A 24,184-nucleotide genomic window follows, 5' to 3' on the forward strand; every position below is an offset into this window, starting at 1 on the left:
CTTGGAGGAAGGAGCAGCTCCTTTAACTGTGTTGCTTTTTATCTCCCTTCCACAAAAATGTCCAAAGTCATGGAAGTGACCTGCAGTTGAAGCAAGTTTTTACTGCAGTTTCTCCTCTTCAGCCTTCTGTGACCAGGCAGAATTTATTGCAGATAGAAATTGTGTTGAGCAAAGACTGAGATTACTGCAAGTTCCATTCATTTAAACTGCCTTTTATATTTTAAAGGATCCCAGAGATCCTTTTCATAGAATATTGCCTGACAAAGGTATATTTTCCTATGAGTTGTAGATGGCAAAGTACAGTTTTTTTCCGTGGGCCCAGAAAGGGTTGGAGGCCACCCTGTCTTGAGGCTAAGAAAATTGAACTCCTTTTTCAAACGAAGGATTTGAAATGCCTTTGGCTTTCTTACCTGCTGACACCTGCTGAATTATACCTCAGATGCCTGTGTGCTTGGCTTTTCATTATATACATCATGAGGATGGTTCTTAAGGAAGAAATGGGTAATTCCACCACTGCCTAGATATGCTGTTCAAGTGAAAGGACCCATCTGATATTAAAAAAAAAAAGAATTTCTCACTGTTTTGGGCATTTTCCTTTTAATGTAGGAAACATACTTTGGTGGCACTGGAAGTGCAACGTCATTGTCCAGGAAGGCAGGTAAAACAGGTCTTACATGAGCAATAGCAGTGTCCTACTCAGCCTGGAATTCTCTCTCCTTGTGCTGGGAATGACTGTGCCAGACATTTTCCTATTTGCAGTCGAGATGGGAAGGTTTGTAGAACTTGTGGATTTGCTGACAGGCATGATCAAGCCTGCTGAAGACAGCTTGCCAAAAAATGTACCAGATCAGGCAGCCACAGTGGTTTCCTGCCCTGGGAGTAAAGAATCCAGCAGGCTGTTTCTCCTCCGGCTTTTCTGCTTGGAGATGTTCAGACACTGAGCTTCTTGTTAGTGATGAATGAGAAGTGATAGGTCTTCCACTTAATGGGACAGTGCTTTGTTTGGCATATTTCTTATTCCATGGTCAATACAGTTTGCCAAGTTAGACCTTTGCCAGCAAGCACACAGCTGATCTACTTACCTCTGATACACTTGCTCTCAGCTCCTCATTCAGGTGGTAGAGCCTCTGGAAATACCTCTTTGCTCTAAAGCCTTCTTATTACTGAGGATGTGCACTCTGTGTCCCGCCCTTGCAGAAATTGGATACTCAGGGGCTTTTTCTTGGCAGTATGGCTCAAACAGCTCTTACTTAATGGTAAGGGACACCATAATTTACAGTAGAAAAGGGCTTGAGTTCATGTCAGCCAGATGAGCTATATTCCTCTCCTAGTGCTGTTCAAGATCTCTCAGAGGTCTTTGGCAAGTTCTCTTGCAAATTTGAAAGCCCTGTTCCAAGTCTTCTAGGGAATTGCCTGCTTGTATATTTGGAAGCTTTATGTAATCTAAGTGTGGGTAGGAAACCTCAGGCTGCCTTAACAAGAAGTCTGGCATCCTCTCTTTTCCCAAAATGTCAGTTTAGGTCAGTAGTCTTCAAAATGGGTTAAATGTAGAAATGGTGATTCCTCAAGAGAGCCATGTGGCCTTTGGAAGAAATGCTTGCTGATGAAATATAATAGTGACAGAAATTTCTGTTAAATTTCTTTTGAATTTTTTTACAAAAACCTCTGTGGGGTGGAGCATTAGTCATAGTGTTGTAATTTGAAACAAGGTGAACTTCATACTTCTTGCAGTATTTTCACCAGGAAGATACTGCATGATATATTTTTATCTGTATTTCATTGGGGTTTTTTTAATCTTTAGTACTTTGGCAGGCTGGCAATATTATGTATTGGTTATTGCTTTACACTGACAATATTGTTACACTTTTTGATGTATCTAATGTATCTGTAGAAATCAAGTAACTGGAAAACCTGGTTGAACCAGGTGAGCAGTTTGGCAATAGAAGGCTGTGAGCACTATAGTAGTGGGATACTATACATGAGGGAACTGTAGAAAGCTGTTCCCAGCTTTAGGAAAATTTAAGTTAGGTTTTTGTATCTGTCATTATGCTTTTCTACCCTTCTCAATAAGATGTACAGATCTTTGTTGAAAAGTATTAAAATGGTGCTTATTTACTTTTTTTTGGCTTGATTTCCTAGCAGAAGACATTTTGAAGCCTTTAGAGGCTTTGGTAGGACAAAATTTAAATGAAAAGGCCCTGCATAAACAAGTGTGAGACTGAAAGATAGGTGAAATCTCAGCCAGTTGAAGTTAATCTCATTAGAACTAGGTGCTGTAGTTAAGAAACATTTGTGTTAGAAGGGCTTCAGTAATTGTGGAACTGTAAATACACAAGGTTAGTGAATGGACTTGAAACAAGATAAAGTCATGTTCACTGTATCGATCGTCTCCAGACTCAAGAGAGTTCTATGTTCACTTGTACAAAAACCAAAAGAATTCATAATAATCAATGCCCACAAGGGGTTTTTTTTAAAAATTTTGAATTCTGAAGTTCATTCATGTCTCCTCTCTTATTCTTGTTAGCCCTCATTAAGTAATTTCCAAAGTGCTCTATTTGTTGTGTAAAATAAACTAGGACTTTTTGGTTTTCCTTGTTCTACCCCGGCCCTTTGTATGATGTAAAGCTGCTCTGAGGTAATATTAGTCAGCAAAGCACCCCTGACATTCTGTGACACTTTGTTTCCTTTTTTATTTCTGGGTGGTGGTGAAATTCAAGGATTTTTCTTCAACATCCCAGCTGAAAAGTCTTTTTGTCATTCTGAGCAGCCTTAGAGATTAGCCTTGGGTGTCAGAGTCTGAATCAGAGAATTTGTTACAGAATGCCTGTTTGCTTCCTTTTCCCCACAGTTAATGTCAATTAACTTCCATCCCAGGAGATCCTTGCCCATGGAATTGCTGGGTTGCAACCCTATGGTCATGAACTGCAGCTATTTTAACCTAATACAGAGTTCAGGGAGGTAGGAGGACTTTCAGCTTTCTGTGTTCCCTGAGAGTTACTGGATTTTGTTGTTTATTCCCGTGAATGGCATTTGAGGTTAGGGATCCCTTCCATACGATCAGTCCTCTGTTCTCCTTGGACATTATAAATGGTTGTGCAATCACTGGGGTTTCCATTCCTGTAGCAAATACCTTCCTTTGAAGCTCTCTTCAGGAGGGGGATTGAAAAACCCATCTTAGCAAGGCATCTGAATGAAAACAAACAAACATGATAAATTATGAATATATCTATATGTATACACACCTATACATATACCTTTAGAAAATATGTCTATGTGTCCATAACACTGTTCATTAGTCTCTCTGGTTTCTGTGTGTCACTGAAGTGATAGCTCATACTACCCTATTTTTCACTAAATTTCTAGAAGTTTCAGTTAAATTGTAGGATTCATTATGTTGGTATAAGCATGATATAATATCAGACAGTCATTTCCCAAAAGGCTCATAGTCTGGAAGTCAGTTTGTAAATGGATAAAATAGGGAGAGAGTACCAGTGGAGCACAAAAGAAGAGGTCTGGAGATAAAAGCACACCACAAGATGTAGCCCTAGCCTTGTGACATCTCTGCCTGGGGTTCTAGTCCCAGACATCCTACTGGCAATCATGGTTGTACCAGACAGTGATGAGAATAAGGAAGACAACCCAGCCCTTGTTTAGCTGCTGACGCTGAGTACCGATTATTTGAAGCAATAGGAAGGGGAAGCAATTTGTTTGTATTTTCATGTGAGTTAAACTAGAAGAAAAAAGAGGAAGGAGGGAGGAGGAAAGTGGACTAAAATCAGCTGACCCTGCTGCTTGGAGTCCTTATGGACTGTGACTGTGTTGAAGAGTAAGCAAAGACAACCATTCCAAAACGTTCTTGCATTGCTGCTTTGTGGAGTAGCAGGTGTGATTCCTCTTCATAGGGGTGGTGTGTTGGTGTGTGGGAGAAGAGGCTTAAGAAACTTGTTTCATTTCTTGTGACAATGTTATATGCTTTCAAACAGAGAAGCAGGGAATGGAATTTATTTTTGTAATGTAAGTATTTGCACCTGTGTTGGAAATTATTTTTTGGAACGTATAAATTAAATTATTTTTACAGTGTAAGAGAAAAAACAACACTTCAAAGTCAAGTTACTCCAACCTTCTGTCTTGCCCTAGTGAACTTCTAGAAGATAAAAATGTATTATCTAGAACATGCAAAAATGGTAATTCTGTAGTTTGTGGTGACAGGTGGTGTGAATTGTTGTTATTAAAGTGTCTGTTTAAATTGTTCCAGAATGGAATACACAAATGGATACTGACAACAGTAATGAAAATTCTATATTACTGAAACTATTACGTCACAGTATCTCAAATCATTCTGTTTTGGCATCAGAATTACAGATGGTATAAACCAATTGTTTGTGTTCCTGCTTGCTCTCAGTAATTTCTGTAATGTAAAATAATTAGTGCAATTTTCCCCATTCAAATGTAAAACTAGGATCAAATTAAAGTAAAATGTAAATAGGTTATTAGGAAGTTACATTAAAAACTGAAAATAAGACTAATGCTATCATGTTCATAAAATTAGCATAACTTCCAAACTCACCTGTTGAAACTGAACAAATGGGCCAGGGTCACAAGTGTATGTCCTTTTAATTATTTATGAAAACTGAGTGCCAGTAGAGAAAAGAAATACATGAGTGCTTTGAAAGATTACCATGGGAGCGTGAACATTGTGCATGAGTAGAAAGATGACTGGATGAGCTTCCAGTTGAGTAGAAACCAACATTAATCCATTTGAGATAAGCCTAAAAAGTCAGGCATCTCTGTTCTTGCTGCTCGTGGAACTGCTTGTCTTCTTCCACATCCAGGCTTTGGTCTTACCTAATGTATGCTGTCTAAACTTTGTGCTAAGTATAGCACTGTTATTTTCCTTGTTTTGTAATATTCGTATTTACTGTGTGCTTGGTAAATGTTTATTAATTCAATTGATTGCCACAGCATATCTGTCAAGAGCTAGTATTATTAATCTTTCATACCTGTGAAACTGTGTACAAAGGAATTGACGCTAAACTTGTTGAAACTATGTATTCAGTGTTAAGAATCAGCTTCAGACATTACTAAGTTTCTTGAAGCATGTTATATTCAATACATAATTGCAAAGGAATTTGCACGCTCAAGAGCAGCTTCAAATTTTACCGTATGCATGCTGGTGCTGTCATCTTCAGTCCACCTAAGAACTATTTTGTGCTTCCTCTTAGTACAGGAGTCCTATATTTGTACCTGATTAACATGCCACACCTCAAGGCTTGAGATGTGCTATCCTAATAGTTGAAAATCTGGCACCACTTTCTTCCTTGTAAGTGCAGCTCACTTCTAATTTCTGCTTGTCCCTTCTGCTCCTGTTCTCTCATGGGGTGTATAATTGTATGGAGAGATCTGCTTAGCATCTCAGCCCTCAGAGACAGCACACTCACTTCATGAGCAATGTCTCTGGCATGTAAGAGGAATGTTTTAATGGAACAGGCGCAGTACAGGTGGGCTGTTTTGGGAAGTTCTCTACTTCTACTGTCTGCCAAATTTCTAACGTAGGCAGATAAAGTAAGGAATACAAGGTATTGTAAAAGTATTTCAAGATACTGTGCTGTTTTGTTCAGTTTATGCTGCTATTCCAGTTTGAATGACTTTCTCGGTGCCTCAGGGATGATGACTTTTGGCATTGGAGGAAGTGGGGTGGACAAGTCAGTACAGAGTGAGTGTCAGTCACTGGGGCTGAACATGACAGAATTCATCTGTCAGTTTCCTTAAAGTGGGCTTTATAGTGAATGCTTTTCTGTTCTGCTTAGTCACTTGAATTATTTTCTAAGCTGGTTAAAAACAACAGGAAGGCTTTGCCAGTGGAGATGCTGGGGGAAAAATAAAAGGTTCTTTTGGATTTTAGATCTGATGATTTAAAAACATTTTTCTGAAATTCATTTCAAAAACTCTGGTGGCTTGTGTTGGAACAACTGAACGGGTTTGCTGATACTAGTTGCCTACCTGGGTGTCTTTGTCAAAGGCAGTTCAGCTTCAGTTAGAGGCATTTTAGGCTAAGTTACTGAATCATGAACTGCAGTGGCCCATGGGACAGGTACAGGTTCCTTTTGCTGTTCTCTCACTCTCCTGTTTCCCTATATGCAGGTAATAACTACCATAAGACAAATGTGTTGGGCAACCCAGTAAGTTAATGTCCCAGTGAAGTTCTATTTGTGAGGTTTCTCTGGTAGGCAAGGTGTGTGCTTGCAAAAGTTTATAATAACAGAGAGGTTTTGGAGAATAGGGAATTACTTGTTTGCAGATCAGATGCTGCTCTCTCGGGAAATGGACACAAGGCACCTGAAATTTACTGATGAAAACTTCTATCTAAGCTAGGATCTCTGCAGCTCTTCATAGTTAAGTCTTCCCCAAAGCTTTATTGGCAGAGTTGTGGCGATTAGCAGCATGATCTGTTTCTTAACTTGTATAGCAAAGCCAGTAAGTGATGCTGACAGTATAAGTTACTTAAACTAACATAATTTTATCTAAGTTGGTCTAATTATATCCAACCTGTAGGATTTACAAGAGTAACTATCTGAAACTATTGTTCTTGTTTAAAAAAATATTCTTGTCTAATGTTGATCCAAGTGGTTTTTACTTGAGCAACTGCTGCTTCTTTGTTGCTCTCAAATGTTTTTCTGACCTGAGGCAAACTGAAAGCATCTATATACTAAGTGACTGTCACTCACCTGAAGATGAAAGAACACCTTTGTGCTTCATGCAGATACTTGAGACTGAAGAATACTTATTTGCTAGTTTTGTGAGAGGTTTTATATAGGTTTGTCAGTTGAAGTTCACAGATCAGTTTTTGAAACATGTAAATAAGAACATTTAGAATGTTAGAATGTGTTAATACAACAAGGTCTCTGTGCACAGTATATCAGATAGCTTTAGCTAACTCAGTAGTTTAAAACCTGAAGGGAATTTTCAAAACTTCTCAGTCTCCAGCCAATTTTCTGAACATTAGGTTCCTGTTTTACAGAACCAGACTTATGGAAAGATGCTATTCTAGACTATTTTTGTAATCTTATGATACCTGGAAAGATGAAGAGAGTCCTTATGAGTTACTGAGATTGAGATCAGTCTGTACAGGAGGGTAGTACGACAGTCATTGCCTTAAAAGTCACCCTTGCCATCTCAGAGGTTGTAATTCAGATCATGAAGCACTGGAATTTCCTTCCCTGGCCCCCAACAGATACCACTTTAAAAGTAAATAATAAGGCCTGACCCAGGGATAAACAAGTAGATGTTGCAAAGACTGAGAGCTACAGAAGATTCAGGAAAAATCCCAGTTACAGAGACTAACAGACAACAGAATGCACATTCAAAGAATTAAATATGACCTTTGCAACATCTGCCCACTATGGCTGGGAACAGAATGTGGTTATTATTGCAAGTACCATGCTGAAGAAACAATTAGGTTTTGTGCCTTCATCATTGATAGGGTTGTTGTGATCTATTATTTATAGTTTGTGTGTGTGCACTGGCTTGTTTGTTTATCTTTGTTTGGTGTCAGCAGTTTCCTTAGATCCACTCCCTGTCTTGTGAGAGATGCTGTCCATTTCAACATGTAGCTTCTGCAGTTGTCCTTCCTTGAGTTCATTTTGTTTAAGTATTGCTCTATTCCCCTCAGCCTATACTTAGACTTTCAGCAGCTGTACTTTTTTACTGCCTGGTCTAATTTCCTTCCTTGTCTAACTCATTCGTATCCTGAGTCAGCTGCTGGATTGTGCTGCCTTGGTGTTTGTATGGCCCCACAGTGAGGCAGACTAGGGAACTTGCTTAGTGAAACTATTCATCTTGGCCAGTTTATTTTATTCTTGGTTTAGCCCCTCCCTTTAGTGACTTAGTGTTCAGCTGTACCAGTGCTGGAGTGAGAGAGGTCAGTAGGAGTGAGTGGGAGTTGCCAGTTAACCTATTATATGAAAAGCTGAGTAAGTACTTGAGCTTATCCTGGCCATTTATCCCACGCAGAGCTGAAGCTGCTGTCTGTTCCTAATTTACAGCTGATTGTTGATTAACCTACAAAGCCAAAAGGGTAACAGTAATTTTTTCTTTCAGTTCAGAATGAACTGCATCTTTTGCTTCAGTCTCTGATAGGTAAGAAATGAAGCTTTTGAACTAGGTGAGACAAAGGCAAAACATTTTGTTGTCTTTCAGAAAAAAAAAAAATGTACTACCCATCATTTTACTGTAGGTATTTTTAAGTAAGATAATTATTGCCTACAGTTAGAGTTTTCTGAGGGATAAAAGAAATCTGAGAAACAGTATCCCTTTCAGAGTTTACTAATTGTTAAATTGTGATGCATGTTGTATCAGAAAATAGTTAAATTTTTTAAGGGAAACATTTTGAGAAAAGGATTTAGGAACAAAAAGTGAAACTGCTTTTGAGTATTTGTTACTCCTAAGTGTCTATACCCTGGAATTCCCTTTTTTCACAGGGAAATTTTTTGTTTGACATTTTTGTCAAAAGACTTATGAAAGTAGAAAAAAATTAATTTGACTAGTAAAGGCTTGCTACCAAATAAAAATGGAACAAATTTTTTTGTACTTTTAAGCCAGCACTTGTATACTTTATTTAACAGTTAGACATGCTTTGAATAAGCAGTTCTCTTTTTCAAAACGGGAATACAAGTGCAAAATCACATCAGCATCTTTGTTTTTCCATATTGTTTTGTCATCTCATGATGTACAGATTTGTATATAATACTGGGGAGAGCATCAAGGCAATAAAGCAAGTGAACATTCCCAAGTTGTGATATATTGGAAGTATTTCAAGTGTTTTAGTCTGAAGAGGGAAAGAACTCAACCACAGGAATTAACTCCTGGGTGAAAAAATTGATTTCACAAAAGGCTGGGTAATTCCCTTGCTTGCATACAGTACCCTTTCTGGTGTTGAGTTATTCCCAGTGCTGAACTCAGCCTTATGACTGCAATAAACTGTCTTCCAAAAAAAGACTCCTAGGGCCTTGCTAAGTGTTAGAAACCTTTAAGTATTACTCATGAAAGTGTCATCTCTGTTAGCAGTCTGCAGGAAGTGAGGTATTTTTTTTTTTGCCTCCATTTCTAGACTCATTGAGCTTCAGTTTAAAAAACAAAACAAACCTGAAAATACACACACAAAAAAGAGAAACCTGTCAAACCCCCACCACTCCACTGTAAAACTGTGAGGGGCTTCAGGTGCTATGATATGCTTCCATTTCAAGTCTGTCTGTTATGTTTGGTATATCCTCACCAGCTTCCTGAAGTGGAACTGAGGCTTCCAGGGCTCTATGGGAGTTTATCTAACTAAAAGGCTTGAAGGATAAGAAAAAGTAAAGGTTAGGAATGAAAACTAACAAACAATGTGGATAAATGTCTTGCATGTATTTTTATTCCTCTCCATGAGAGAATTTTTTCTTCTTGGTCTCAGCTGAAAGAAAAAGCTCAGTTGGATTTAAGTCCAAAGACAGGGTAATATAATTACCCAGCTGATGTGGCTTTGAATTTTAGCTGCACTTAAAGATGTTAAAAATGCAGTGGGGTTAAAGCCCCCTAGAATTGTTTATAGTATTCTTGCCTTTAGGAACGTGGTAGCTGAACTTGTCCCTATTTGGTCAAAGGACTGTGTGTTCCCTGGGGAGCCTTGAACATGCACTGTTCAGTGGAAGGAATTAATACTAGAGAGAGATACAAGAAATTTGTAATCACAACCTTGATCTGAGAAGGTAAGCAACAACACAGCTTATATGTGTGCTCTGTCAGATATATCAGTTTGGGGTCTGGAGGCAGCACTGTCTGAAATTGAGAATTTAGTAAAGCTCTGGTGTTGCTTTTGTGGAGGAGAGTCAAGCCTTACAAAAGCATGAGAGATCCTTTGAAGGCATCTGCATGTGTATGACTGTTATGTATCTTGTGAGCACAGTAAAATACTTTCTCCTGAATTGGGAAACAGCAGGTGGAGTTCTGTCATTTTTTGATTGTCTCTACAGAAACAGTGACTTGGTAAACAGACTTGGTAAAAATACTTACAGAGAGATTAAAAGGGAAAGGGAAAAATTGAACAGTATTTTTCCTCTTTAAGCAGTGTGGACTTTTGACTTCTATACTATATGAAGAAAAGTTACTTCATACTTTGTTCTGGTATGCATATGTCATCATGTAGTTGAGGAGAAGGATCAGTGAAATAGAAGTGAAATGTGGTTTACAGATAACTTTGAACCATATTTTTTTTTTACCAGTCAACAAGATAATAAAACAACTTTTGGAGAAAGAAAATTGGATTGTAGATGTGAACTAGTTGTTAAAACTCAGGAAGATGGAGAGTTCTCTGTGTCTGGACTATGTCAAATGGATTTTAAATAGTAGTCTGTCCCTCTTCTTTCTCTTTTTGAAGTAAAAAATTGTTATTCTTTGGATAAAGGATTTTCCTTAATCCTCAGGAGGCATTACTAGATGATGTTCAGGTGTTAGAAATATCTGTCATGTAATACATGCTGTTTCCTAATTTTAAAAGTGATACTTTAGGGTGGACTGAAGGTGACAGCATGTACTTACTTAGCAAGGGCAACTTCATCTTCTTTTAATCTTTATGACGTGCAGCAGTGAGCTAGAAATACTTGCAACCCAAACATTTTTCTATGTTTTTGTGTTCATGGCCTATATGTGTCAATTTGTAATGTTTCTGTAGTTCATTCCCTAGAAAAAAAAAATTGGTAAGTAAAGGATGGGAATGCAAAGTACTTCTTTCCCTGTGTTAGCATAGGTATTTGTGTATTTATGTAATTGAATAATAATACAGAACTTTTATAACCTTACTTTTCTATTTACTTTTCACGAGTAGGTATTGTATATTGACTCTATTTTGTTTCCATGAGATTTAAATGTCAGAGTATTTATGGCCAAACAAATGAGGTTATGATCTGAGCATCAAAGCAGCTGTTTGTACCACCTACTTTAATGTGGTGCCTCTGGGCCAAATTATTGCTTTCAAGGTGTCTCTCCACAAAATTCTGCTCTGACAAGGATATTCTCCCTTTGAAGAGCTGTATAAGTTTGTGTGGCAGAAGGGTGTGTTCTGGGTGTAAATAAATCTTTCTCTCTTCATTTTTTTTTAGCTGGTCAAATAGTCATTAACTTTATGGAAGGGTTTGTTCCCTCTACTCTCTGGAAGGAGAAGAAATAGGTGGTTATAATTTCTTTTTGCTCTTCTGGCTACCGCTGGCAGTTGTGACAGATGGTGTTGGAGATACACACATTGGAATGTGTTGTGTACAGCATCTCTTAGCAGCATCCTTGAGCTAAGGCACTCAAAATCTATTAGATATTCCTATATCATACTGCAGGTACTGTGTTCAGGTTCTGTGTTTTTACACTAATGAGCCACAAAGGTATATGAGAGATCTTGTTCTGCACAGCAGTGTTGAGATCTAGTAAGTTTGCCACCAAATTTGTAGAAGTAGTGCACCCTCGTGCTTCCAAACTGGACATGTATACAAAGCCAGCAGGCATAATTTCCTTCACTAGAATTAAGAGATCAGGGACTGTAAACCATGGTTCTTCGAGTGCAGCCACCAAAAATTTGATTAATCAAGAATTCCTAGCTTTTTGTTCTTGGTTGACCATTCAGCCTCTTATATGCTTTTTCTTTATGGTTTGTATTTGTTCTGTAGTTAGTGAAATATTTGTCTTCTCTGTGTGATGCCTCCATTTCATTCTGCCAGTTAGGAAGGACATTCTGCCATCTACCCTGTAGGCCTCACTCTGAAAGAGGCACTTGTTCCCAAATGCTCATTTGCTATGACAGATTATGTTTTTCCTTTCAGAAAGGAAATGTTCAACAGGACTGATTCCATGTGGTTAATATGTTTTGTCATATTACCTTCCTGATGCAATTATTGAAGATACTTAAGGATTCTGCCAAGCTTCACCTTGTGCTTGGAGTTCTAGACTTGTAGCATAGCCTGGATTTGATGACCTTTGATTTGATAGCAAACTTGAGCTCATTTCTTTAAAAAGGGGGCTTTCTTGATAAACTGAGTTTTTTCAGGAGAGCAAAATCCAGACATTGTTTTCAGGTAGTTTTCTTGCTTAGAGTTGTCTTAGCTTCTAAGACAAGATGTTAATAAAATTTGCAAGGTATACCAGTGTGAAACCAGCAAGTTACCTGTCAGTATTCTTCCCTGGTCTTAAGACTAAGAAATGTACCTCACACTTCCTAGCTTCATGTGATCATACTGGAAAAGACAAAAATCAACCCCCAGACTTTTAGGGTTGATTACTTAAGGCACATATGTTAAGATGAAAATTCATCCTGAGGAATTCCATTTAGTGATAAATAGCTCTTGCTCTGGTAAATAATTTGAAATTTGGGGCTTTATTTTAGAACATTTTTATTGTGAGGGTGCAGGTCTCAGAATCAAATGCAAACTGCTGCTAGAGGATTGTTATACAAAACATGTTTCCAGTTAGACACAAAAATAAAAATTATTGCACCATTAAAGTTGTCAAATTGGAAATTACTTGGAATTGCTCATTTGGGGTAAAAAAAAGGTCATTTATTTTCTTATGGTGAAGTCAGAGTTCAAAGTCTTGTGATTCTACACACAATGTACAATTCTACACAAAAATGCAGCATTTTTGTAAAATATATTAAATGTTTGAAAGTAGGTATGGTGAAAGACGGCTGTAAGAGATTTCAAACCTTGATGTATATTACATCCTATTTAACAGTATTTTATGTTTATTTAGGTTCCTCTAAAGAAGGAGGAGCTGGAGCTGTGGATGAAGATGATTTTATTAAGGCATTTACAGATGTTCCTACTGTACAGGTAAGATGCTGTGTATATTCATGTTTGTCTTCAGAAATATGTTATTTGCAATAATGGGTTAACCTGCTTTTTAAATTTACATAATTTTATATTGTTCTAAGCAAGCATCATTACTTTTCCCTCTGTCTGACCTTAGAGTCTCCATGGAAAGCTCTTTATATTTTCCCAGGAGTTACCAAAAAAAGTGCCACCTTTTTTTTTACTCTCCTACTAATTATTACCACATTGTGTTTTGGCTAAAATGCCTTATTACTTTTCTCAGACTTTTTCAGGGAACTAGTGAAAGTAATTGGATGTTTTAGTAAGAAAAAGATTAACATGATGTTTGGAAAGTTTGGGGCTAAAATTTCAAGGCATAATCAAGTAATAATAATATAGGCAAATAATTTAAACAGCAAGAATTGTATTTTCAAATTCACCTGAATTGTAATGATGTGTGTCTGGTATACATGTCCTTATTCCAGTAATACTTAAAAAAAATTATTCTAGTGCCTTATTTTCATACTAATGAACTTGTTGGATTCTGAGTTCTTAATTAAGAAGATCAGATTTGAATTTCTATTCTTTTAGTGTGGGAATTGCATGTATTTGATACTTTCACATAGTTGAGTCATTTAATATGTGTGTAGTGTACGAGGGCTAGTTTGACTAAGTTTTCCTTGAGGAGCTGAGGTGTGGAACACAACCAAAATCTCAGTAAGCCATAGTTGCCAAATGACAGAAGGATTTTGTAAGACTCCCCTTTCCTGATATGTACTTTTGTTCTATTTTTATTTCCCAAGCATAGTTATTTGTTAGATCTGCTTCTGCAGGCAGCAATACTGTCTGCTTTCATGAGGGAGCCCTCAATCTCCATGATCCCTGTCACATCAAGGAAGTCTTTGTCTAACACTGTAAGAGCTTTATGTATCTCTGCCTCTTCTGACTGTGTTAAGAATTCTTTGGAGGATAAAAACATGCAGCTCTTAATATTGTTTATCCCTGTTACGTTGAACAGAGCCATGTTCCACAAAACAGAGAATATGATGCTTGTAGTTCAGTGCCTTAGTGTGTGCAGTCCCAAGGACAGAGTCCCACACAGAGTTCTCTGATTACTCAGGCTGGTTGGTAACACTGCAGGAACAAAACTGGGGTGACCACAGGACATAGACCAACACATGTTATTTTCTGTCTGACTGCTCAATGGCCTAGGAAGGCAGGTCATTCTCTAAACTGCAGGAGATAGAGGAGAAAGACATTTGTCTTTACTAATCTCCCTCAAACTGAGGTGAGGAGGCAGGAGAGAAATGTGTGGCTGACTCCAAAATTACCTACTTGTTGCATGGATGAGCACACAAGAAAAAAACATTTTTTTTAGTGTCCTTAGGAATAATGACTTCCTTGCCAACTTCCTGCTTCTGGTTGTGGACAGTCTCTGATCTTTCAGAAAAAAAAAAACCAAAGCAGATTTCGTGTTTTGCAGCCATGTTAATTGTTAAGGAAGTGGGAAATTTCTGTTAGACTTGTGAAGAAAGAATGTTTATGACCTACAAATATTGGTAGTTTACCAATAATTATTCTAAAAGCATAGGACAGCAGGAGGAGAGAGAGATGTTTGGATGTTACTGGGCCCATTCCTGTGTCTCTTCTGTTTTCATTACATTTATGGGTTTGAGTAGTGGCTTCAATGAAATTAAGAAGGGAAAACCAGATTCAATTCTGGATCAAGATTAAGTGCATTTGAATTAGTCAAATAAATTGAGATTACTTAATCTGTAGGTATGTTTTAAATCATCCTTAAAAGTCTCCAATGGTAGATCTGTCTTTCCAGTAAGCTGTTCATACGACTGCTCATCTTTTTTTAGCAATGTCATGTTGTTTACCTGTACCCAGTTTTTAAATCCCCATATTGAAAATACTTTCCATCTGTACAGTTATTATTCCTACTTGTGTTTGAGCTTTTAATTTTTCTGTCTTTGATGTTACAGTTGCCTTTAATGAGGTGTGTTTATGTTGCCCTCTAATGGATAGCAGCAGTTTATGAACAAGATGGGTGATTTTAGATGTAGTCTGATGGATCTGTGTGCTAAAAAGTACTGTAGTGACAGGATTGTGCACTCATATTCAAGGTTACAACCACCCTGTTTTTACAACTTAAGCCTTTGCTGAAACAGAAGAAAATCCTGTGTTCAGATTATTAGGAATAACTCCCATTAATAGCTAAAATTTGTTTGAAAGAAGTTCAGTTCTTTTTATAAAGTCTGATGTGGGAACTTGTGAGCAAAAAATGCATTATGTCATTGTCGGAACACATAGTTTCATCTTAAAAGTGTAATTAATTGAGGCCTCCTAAAAGTGTAATTAATTGAGGGCAGAGAGAAAAGAAATTATTAGAATATTACTTTTTATTCATGTGAAATTAAGGTAGGCTTAATTTCAGGATTTTTCAGTGGAATTATGGTTTTCATTTCATGACAAAATAAAATTATACCACTTATTAGATTCTACACTGCAATGCCAATTTGAATATTCCTAAGTTCAGTTCTGTTTGTGCCAGGTAATTCAAGAAAAAATTCAATTCCTTGCCTGGAAATGCTAATGGGATGGACATTAACCCATTGTACAGTTGCTTCTGTGTTTGCCTGGTGCCCAGCAGGTTTTAGTCTTTCAGCAATAACTATACTGTACAACATGGTCTCTTATGACACAGAGGCTGACAGCAAAAAAGTTATATTTTCTGGATTTGCTTAATGAAACAGCTTGCCAAAGGTTTTTGTACCTTGACCAGGACTTCAGACTGGGGTTTGAGTGTGCATTGAACAGTCTCAGTTTAGATGCCACCAAAAGGCATCATCCTGCTTCCATTCTTGTTGCACCTTGCTTTGTGATAAATTCACAGAGAAATGCTGAGTTGGCAAAGAAAATCTTGCCTCTCCTCTTGTAGGATGAGCTTTCTGTGTATTAAAGGTCTGAACTGAGCAGGAGACAGGTCAAAGAGAGAGTTATGGTAAAGGGAGATTCTGAGGAGGTTGAATCATGTCATGAATTCTGATGGTGTGAAGTGTCACTGTAATATGAAACTTCATCTTGAGTTAACCAGTGACTAGACCTTTACACTTTCAAATAAAAATAAAAAATTTCTTTCAGAATGGAAATAAATTTTGATAAAAAAGCTTACTGAGACACACAATACTTTTTTTTTTTAAGAATATGGTACTTAGAGAATTAGTGTTAGAATAAACTAGGGTTGTTTAACAACTATTAATAGGCTACCAGTATACACAAATATCTGAAATGGTGATACAGAAATCATGTTTTGTGGGCGGTGGAGTAGAAAGTATCTTACACTTGGACCCAATTTTTTTCATTAAGTCATTTGTTCATTTTAAGTAAGTTATACATCAGATATTTAGTGACTTCCAGTGAAGGAAACAGTAATCATGAGGAATAGCTTTCTGGTTTTTATGGATGCAGTCATGTCTCCTGTATAGAAGTGCAAAGCTGCTTCCACAGTGTATCCTGGAAGAGCTCACACAGCTGCATGGTAATAAAAATCTCACTTTTGTTGGTAAAGTATATTCAGAAATTGTTTTCCACCTTACAGTGAAGCTGGTCTGGGTGTACTGAGTAATCTGTTTCTGAAAAGGTTCCTACCCTGTTTATTCTGGAAACCCAGTATGAAGGTGTTTCAGAGCTGTGATGTCTTTCACCTCCTCCATATTTCAGCATGAAATATGCATACCTTCATAACCATATTCTGTTAAAGTGTTGGGAAAAGAGTGGATGTCAATAAAGTTCCATATCTTTTGTAAGTTAAAATAATTTGCTGTGCTCTGGAAACAGGAAAACTAGACTGCATTTGGAATAACCCTTACCGTAATTTGAAGATGCCTGGGAAATTAAGATATTTTAAAGAAAATATCATTCAGCATAACTGCAGAACAGAAGAAAGACTTTCATCGTTTTAATGATGATCAAAGATGCATATATACGTACTAGAACAGTGTGTTCCAGAGACAGAGCTCTTAACCAATCTCTGCAAAACAAGGTGTCCTAACCACTGGCCCTCATTTCCTCTGTGTGCTCTTGCACATACAAAAATTATGTCTTAAATAATGAGAGAGCTTCAGGCCCTGCTGTTTAGGTGCTACAGAAGTTATCATGCTGGTGTCCAGCTTTCACTGTAGAAAAGTGTGAGTTTCCTTGAAGTCCTGACCCACATCTGCGAGCCCTATGGCTTGGAGGTGTCTCAGGTGGTGTCAGGTATGGGCTTGTGTATGGGCCAGTGAGTTTTGCCTAATGGGTTTACATAAAAAAACTCCTGATCTGAAAAACTGGAAATGTTAGCCTGAAGATACTTAAAAAAAAAAAAAAAAAACACCAAAAAATGAAACCCTGGCCAGATTAGCTTTCTGTTTAGTAATTTGCTTCATATTCTCTTACACTTGTTCTCAATCTGAAGGGAGAAAGAACATTAAATTTTGTGTATGCAGTGGAAACAGAAAAAAGCTTCCTTTGAGTTATGTCTAGGAAAATAGAAGGGGGGAAATCAGTTAATTGAAAAATAATATTTTTTCACAAATAGGTTTTTTATTCCTTTCTTCTTTAAAAATCTGTTCTTATACATGTACAGTTCAATAAAGACATTAATGCATTTATAACCAAATAGTGACTGTTGCATGATTAGATTGTTCAGGCTTCAATATTGGTGGTCTTACTGTATAGTGAGAATTTTGACTAGAGGTCCTTATATTTATTTACTGACTGTATAAGTTAATAAATGTTAGTCTTAAAGTAGCAATACATAGAGAAGCTGTAGAAGCCTTTTAATTTAATTTTTCAGACAAATTTTCATTTTAGTGTTCTCACAGCCTAGTTAGTTCCTTAGAGAGTCCCAGCTCCAAAAGAGTTGCAATGAATTGAAATGTTGGTTGAGTTTCATTATCAGAGTATGAAAATGAAACTGAGTTTTAGTAGTATTGAGCAGATTGTCTAAAACCTCTGCTCTTATTGAATTATTTATTTTTTTAAGTGGAGTTAATGGAATTGTGGCTATGATTAGCTTATCACAAAGGTGAAGGGTAAAATCTTTGTGATGAGCTAAAAGGAAAGGAAAATGCTGAAAGGAAAATGTTGCTTCTTCAGCCTTTTTTTTTAAGGATATCACTAAGTAATGAATATTCATTACTTAGTGATATCCTTACAGATTGGTCTTAAAATGCCCATTTATAACTCTTACACAAATCTCTGGAACTTTGGGGGTAAGATTTGTGGGATTAGAGTTGTATTTTCACTCTTCTCAAGCTATTTTTCTTCATCACATTACCTGGGATATTAACAATATGAACTTCCTGTTTTGTTTTTTTTTTTTATTTATTTTTAATACTTCAGATTTATTCTAGTCGAGAACTTGAAGAAACGTTGAACAAAATCAGGGAAATTCTCTCAGATGACAAACATGATTGGGATCAGCGAACTAATGCGGTAAACTTTCTACCTGATTTTAGGCTTGGGTGGGTGCATTTCATAAAGCACAGACAGCCAGATATTCTAAATTTTTTTTCTCCTAAAGTCATTGCATTCCATGTAATGAAAGAAATTCTCATTTTAATTTTTACACTTTGAATTTCTCTATACCAACTAAGTTTGAGTACTTTTTTAAGTCTAAAATGCATTTTGCTGACATTTCAGTGTCAGCAAAGGAAACTTTTCTAAAAGCCATCAAAGATATTTAAGTTTGGCATTTATGTAAAGTTGCATATTCTACAGGTTAACTGCTAGCATTAATATCTCTTGTGTGCAGCTATGACAAGTTCCACTTACAGGGTTAAAATTTTTGTGTCTATGTACCAGTTATATTTTTTAGTCAGGTTTATGGCATCTTAATGCTTATAAACAGGTATGTGAATGGAATTATGTGTTTGTGTATTTGTATTCTGGATTCTGAGATTTTTTTTTTTTTTACCTCTAGAGCTTAATATAAATTTTTCACAGTTCTTTTTAATTACCGCCATATATTTTGAAGACTTTGCTTTAAAAACATGCTAACATGTATTTTTGCAGAGTGAAGCTGTTCCTTTTTCTTTTGTTTTGAAATGCATGTTGGCAGTGTCCTAACCCTACTGTGTTGATTTTTTAGCTGAAGAAGGTTCGTTCCTTGCTCGTTGCTGGAGCTGCACAGTACGATGGGTTTTTCCAGCATTTGCGGCTGTTGGATGGTGCTTTCAAGCTGTCAGCCAAGGATCTCAGATCCCAGGTGGTTAGAGAAGCCTGCATTACTGTAGCGTAAGTACAGCTCCTGTGCCTTTGGGCACCTTGCTAGATGCTGCTGTGGGCTTGGCTTAGAGGTGCTTTACCAGTGTCCCAGGAGAGGTTCTCTTGTTGGGCTGCTGTGCTCTGTGACTGATAGAGTCAGGTCAGGATCTGAAACCACAGAGGATAAGAAATGCTTAAAGGAATTTGTTCTCTGAGGGGATACACATAGCTGATAATCCTATAATGAATTGTATGTGAATAACCAGTTACCACCATTGCCAAGCCATCATTAGTGCAGGTTAATACAAACTGCTGTGAATGATATTGGGGTCTTATCTTAGGATCACTTATGCTTGGGTGATTGGCACAGCGCTTCACTGGCACTGCTTGTAAAGACAATGTGGATAATGCTGTAGTGGTTTGAACATAGAGCATTTTGCTGAGGTAATACCTCTCAGGAAATCATGGAATTGGTTTGGGTTTGAAGGGGCCTTAAAGATCATCTAGTTCCAACCCCGTTGGCAGTGCAGGGACACCTTGCACAGGACCAGGTTGCTCAAAGCCCCATCCAGCCTAGCCTTGAACACTTCCAGGGTTGTCTCTCTGGGCAAGAGACAGATGACCGTGATAATTTTAGAAGCTGTGGCTAAACTGAAATAAAGTCTTCACCATAGCATCTTGTGAACTCCTTTAAATTCAAGGGCAGAGAGGAAAACCAGAACAGTCTTTCCCATTTCCATGTTTTCCATGACTTTTTTTATCCTCTGGAAAGACATTGGTGTAACCACTGATTTTCAGTGGCCATCTGAAACAGGCCCACCATAGAGTTAACCCTTGCTATTCTGGTCTCCTGTTTGAACAGACCGAGGAGAAATGCTGAAGCATACAACTGCCCTTTCCAAGGAAATTGAGACTTTGACAAAATTGTAATAACCTTTCCTAACATGAAGTCAGGAGCAGTTTAAAAGTACTCTGCAAATATTCTCATGCAGGCCTAACAACCTGAAATTTTCCTTGATCCCTAAAACTTTGATATATTTGTTGTGTCATTTGCTGCTGGCTACAAATCCTTTTTTATGTAGTCTTTCTGCATGAAAGAAGCATTTGTTGTCACCAATGGACAGTTAAATTACTGTGTGTGGCATGTGTTTTAATATTTGTTAAAACTGAAAACCTAACCTTTAATAGACAAGGGAGTCAAATTTTATGGCTGGCTGATCGTGGTGAGTTCAGTAGTTTTGCCTGCATTCAAAAGGAAAAAAAAAATCTCAATAATTTATTTAAAATTTTAGATTTATACATCTCAAAGTCTGTTAAAAAAAAAGAAATACAGTGATACTTTATGTGGACATGAAAATTTAGGCTTTCCAGTTGTAGTACTTGTTTTTTCATTATGAAGCAAAGTTATTAATGTTTTTTAAGACTAAGAAATTAATTTATGTTTCCTCTAAACAGCCACCTTTCAACTGTTCTGGGAAACAAGTTTGACCATGGCGCTGAAGCAATTGTGCCTACTCTTTTTAACCTGGTTCCCAACAGCGCCAAAGTGATGGCAACCTCTGGGTGTGCAGCCATCAGGTTCATCATTCGGGTAGGTGTTCCAGTCTCACTTCGCCTGCTAGGAATTTTCAGGTCGTGGCTGTTGGCAGAGATAACAGCTACACTGAAATACAGGTTTTTAAATCATTCTTTAACAGAGGAGTAATGTTTCTCATGGGTGGACAAATACTACATACTGTTGAAACCAATTGGCAGCATTGTCGTAGTAAAGATGGAAGAATAGGTGTGAACAGCTACTGTTTTTGTGTTTCTGGAATTTTTTTGTAATGTGTTAATTGAAAAAAGACCAAGTGTGTTTCAAAGGGTAACTGCTTTTCACTGCCTTCTTGGACAAAGTTAAGCTAGTAGCTAAGAAACTAGTAAGAATTTAAATAGTGCAAACAACAAAACAAAGATAATTCTTTCTACATATACACTTACCTCCAAAAAAAATTTGGAACCATGGAGTTAATGATAAAATGTTGAAGAGGCTACACATACCTGGATCAGTTCAGAAAGCACAAGTTCATGAAAGAAAAGTCCAGTAGAGAATTGAATTTTTAAATTCAAGAACTTTCTAAGCTGAGTCCCCAAAGCTATAGCCTATGGAACAGAGGAGTGCTCTGTCCTAGCTGTTTTCTACTGAATGTTCTTTGAGCATCTACTGACTGGTGTCTCAGGCAAGATATTTAGAGTTTGGGACTTGTAACGCTACTTTTGTGTTTCACATAAAGTGGGAGATTGCCTGTAGTTTCTGCATTAGAAGTTGTGGCGTTCTTAATGCCAGGCACTTACTGCAATTTACTGTGATCTCATCGGTGGTTTTAATTTTGTACATTGTAGGAAAACCTAAGAGGTTTCATGACTTACACCTTTTGTTGCCATCTTCAGTATGGTTCAGAATGTATATTGCTTTGTCTCTCTGTGCCTCTGAGAATGTGCTCTGAGACCTCTGCATGCATGACCTTTGCATCAGCACTTGGGCTAAGACCAATAAATACCAAATACCAAAATCCCTTGGTATTTTTTCCCCAGACTCTTACACTCCACTGTGAGTTGGCACAGACTTGAGAGGGAAGGAATACACCTTACACAGGATAATTAAAGTTGCAAGAGAACAATACTACTTGCAGTAGTGTAAGACAAGCTCAGGCATGTAAGAAATTATAAACATTCACCAATTACATTAAATTGGCTTTATTGGTTTAGTTCATTTGAAGACAAGCTTACACAGCTATAGTTGCCCTGATTTTGTTTAAATTTCTATTCTTCTTAGCTGTGACTTAACACAGTGGATTTGAAGCATAAAAACAAGAAAATCTTATCCACAGTGTTCAAATACTCAACCAATAAATGGCATATGTGAGGTTTTTTAGCAGAAAATTCAGATTTCAGAATTAAATATCAAAAAGAAGGTGCAGCCCCCATGCCTTTTTGGGCTTCTGTCCTTTGGACGAAATGAGTATTGCTCAGGGGGTCTTTGATCAATTGAATATTTAGAACCCTAGCTACTGCAGTTTTTGGAGTCAGTGTTTTACTCAAAAATTCCCACCAGCATCCAGTGACAGCCAGTTCAGATCCTGGTGCTTTCCTTTGTAATTGCTGTAGAGTGAGTCTGCATAGAAACAGGGAGGCTGTATAATACCAGTGATCTTGAGGAGGTTCATCTCTTCTTTGTGCCTTCATTGGATTTCATATTTCTTCTCCAGGAAGTTCTTACAGTGTAGTCTGATTTCTCTTTCTTGACTCTTAGTACATCAGGAAGGCAATTAAAATAAAGGTGGGGGGCCAGGGAGGGAATCATGGAGAGATGGCATGGTGGCAGAAATCTTTCTCAGAAGGAGGTGGGATTCACATTTATCAACTGATCTTCAAGGTGGTTTGCAAGGAAGCACAGATCATTACATCCTCAAAGGAGCAGAAGATGAAGTATCACATGTTACAAACAGAATTAAAGCAAGCCTGAGGCTTTGATTCCTTTGCAAAATACTTTCTAGAAATTACAACATCGATAGCTCCAAACAACTTGAATTTACAGGTTTCTCCATCCGTAAAAAAACTATTTTTACCCCTGATTTGCTCATTTTCCCTTTCTGGAAGTCACATGCTGCTTTTCAATCTATACAAAACACAAACAAACCCCCTAAAACTGTTTTTAAAGTATATCAGGACAAACAAACATAACTGTTAGGCTCTTCCAGAAATCCTAAAATTGGCAGTGCTCTGTGAGCTGATGATTATCTCTGACTTTTTTGTGATTTGTATGTTCATATCCTGCAGCTGTGATACGTGAGAGAGTTTAAGTTCTTCAGTACTGTACTTCTGAAGATCTTGGATTTTTTTCACACTGTATTGGGGACTGTTTACTGTAGGTATTTAATCAAGAAAGGACTAAAGAAATTAACTGAAAATAGATTTGTTGAACCACATTACTCTTACTTGAAATTAAAATGGTAATGCTTTGTGTCTACAATTAGTTAAGAAAAGCTGAAGTAAGGCAGCTTTAATTCTGAATTCTGTAATGCATTTGGGTTGAATGTAGTTTATCTTATGCATAGTTTAATAGTTTTCTTCTCCCATCAGGTGTTTCCATATAGATTATCTATATAGGCTTGCTTATTTGTCAGTGCTTTTATTACTTTATTGACATATTTTGCATTAAAGGATATTTGATCCTTGTGGTACTAATCATACTGATCCTTGTAAGAATGCCTATATTTTCATATTCATTGATTCACTTTTTGCTCTATAACCCTGACTTTTAAGACAGCTATGTCTATTACTTTTTTTTTCCTGTGGCAAAACTAAAATAGCATCAGCTTTCAACTCCTCTGAGGAGACAGCTACATTTGAACTTCTTATATTACTTTTGACAGCAAAGTATTGCATATCATGATGTTATTGTTGATGGCACTGGAAGTGGTTTCTGCTTGACCTTTTGGAAGAAAATAGCTTTCTTTCAATTGACATGCTAACAGCAGTCTTTCATTTAATAGTATTCTATGATTTAGTTTTGGTAAGCAGTTTAAATGATTGCAGTTTTTATTATGGTGTTAATTCTGTTTGAATTAATAAGTACAGTACAAATTCAGGATTCAGGAAAATGCTTTTCTCATTAACTACTGTGTTCTTTTTTGGCAGCATACTCATGTGCCACGACTCATACCTTTAATAACAAGCAACTGTACCTCAAAATCAGTTGCAGTTAGAAGGTGAGTACATTATAAATGAAAATTACCAAAGCTGTTGCTTTTTAAAATATGATTATCATATGTTGAAAATTGACAAATTAGAAGATTTGTGGCCATAAATGCTGAACACACAAAACTGTTAGCCAGTAAACTGCTAACTGCAAAACTTAATTTCATCCTTGAGACAGTGGCAGCTACCTTAGGACACAGAGCATCCATGTGTTGTGGTGTTCAGCAACTCAGCTACATCTCCAGCATGTTGCTTTCTCTGAGAACATGATGTTTGAACACATGGGTTGGCTCTTAAAAATGATTTTTTTTTTGACAGTGTCATTTTCTGCACCAAATCACACAAAAGCAGTTAATGCTGTTTCT

At 37.1% G+C, this 24,184-nt stretch overlaps 1 protein-coding gene across 16 annotated transcripts in view; it reads left to right on the forward strand.

Annotated features, from left to right (window-relative positions):
* CLASP2 (cytoplasmic linker associated protein 2) overlaps positions 1-24,184 on the forward strand; it is a 145,882-nt gene that overhangs the window by 59,825 nt on the left and 61,873 nt on the right. For all 16 annotated transcript variants that reach the window (XM_066556887.1, XM_066556895.1, XM_066556902.1 and 13 more), the window contains 5 exons: positions 12,766-12,845; positions 18,216-18,308; positions 18,964-19,109; positions 20,535-20,670; positions 23,760-23,830. In XM_066556887.1, the coding sequence (XP_066412984.1) occupies positions 12,766-12,845; positions 18,216-18,308; positions 18,964-19,109; positions 20,535-20,670; positions 23,760-23,830 (526 nt within the window). The remainder of the gene's footprint in view (positions 1-12,765; positions 12,846-18,215; positions 18,309-18,963; positions 19,110-20,534; positions 20,671-23,759; positions 23,831-24,184) is intronic.

The sequence above is a fragment of the Molothrus aeneus genome, chromosome 1, assembly GCF_037042795.1.
Source record: "Molothrus aeneus isolate 106 chromosome 1, BPBGC_Maene_1.0, whole genome shotgun sequence".
NCBI classification, from domain to species: domain Eukaryota; kingdom Metazoa; phylum Chordata; class Aves; order Passeriformes; family Icteridae; genus Molothrus; species Molothrus aeneus.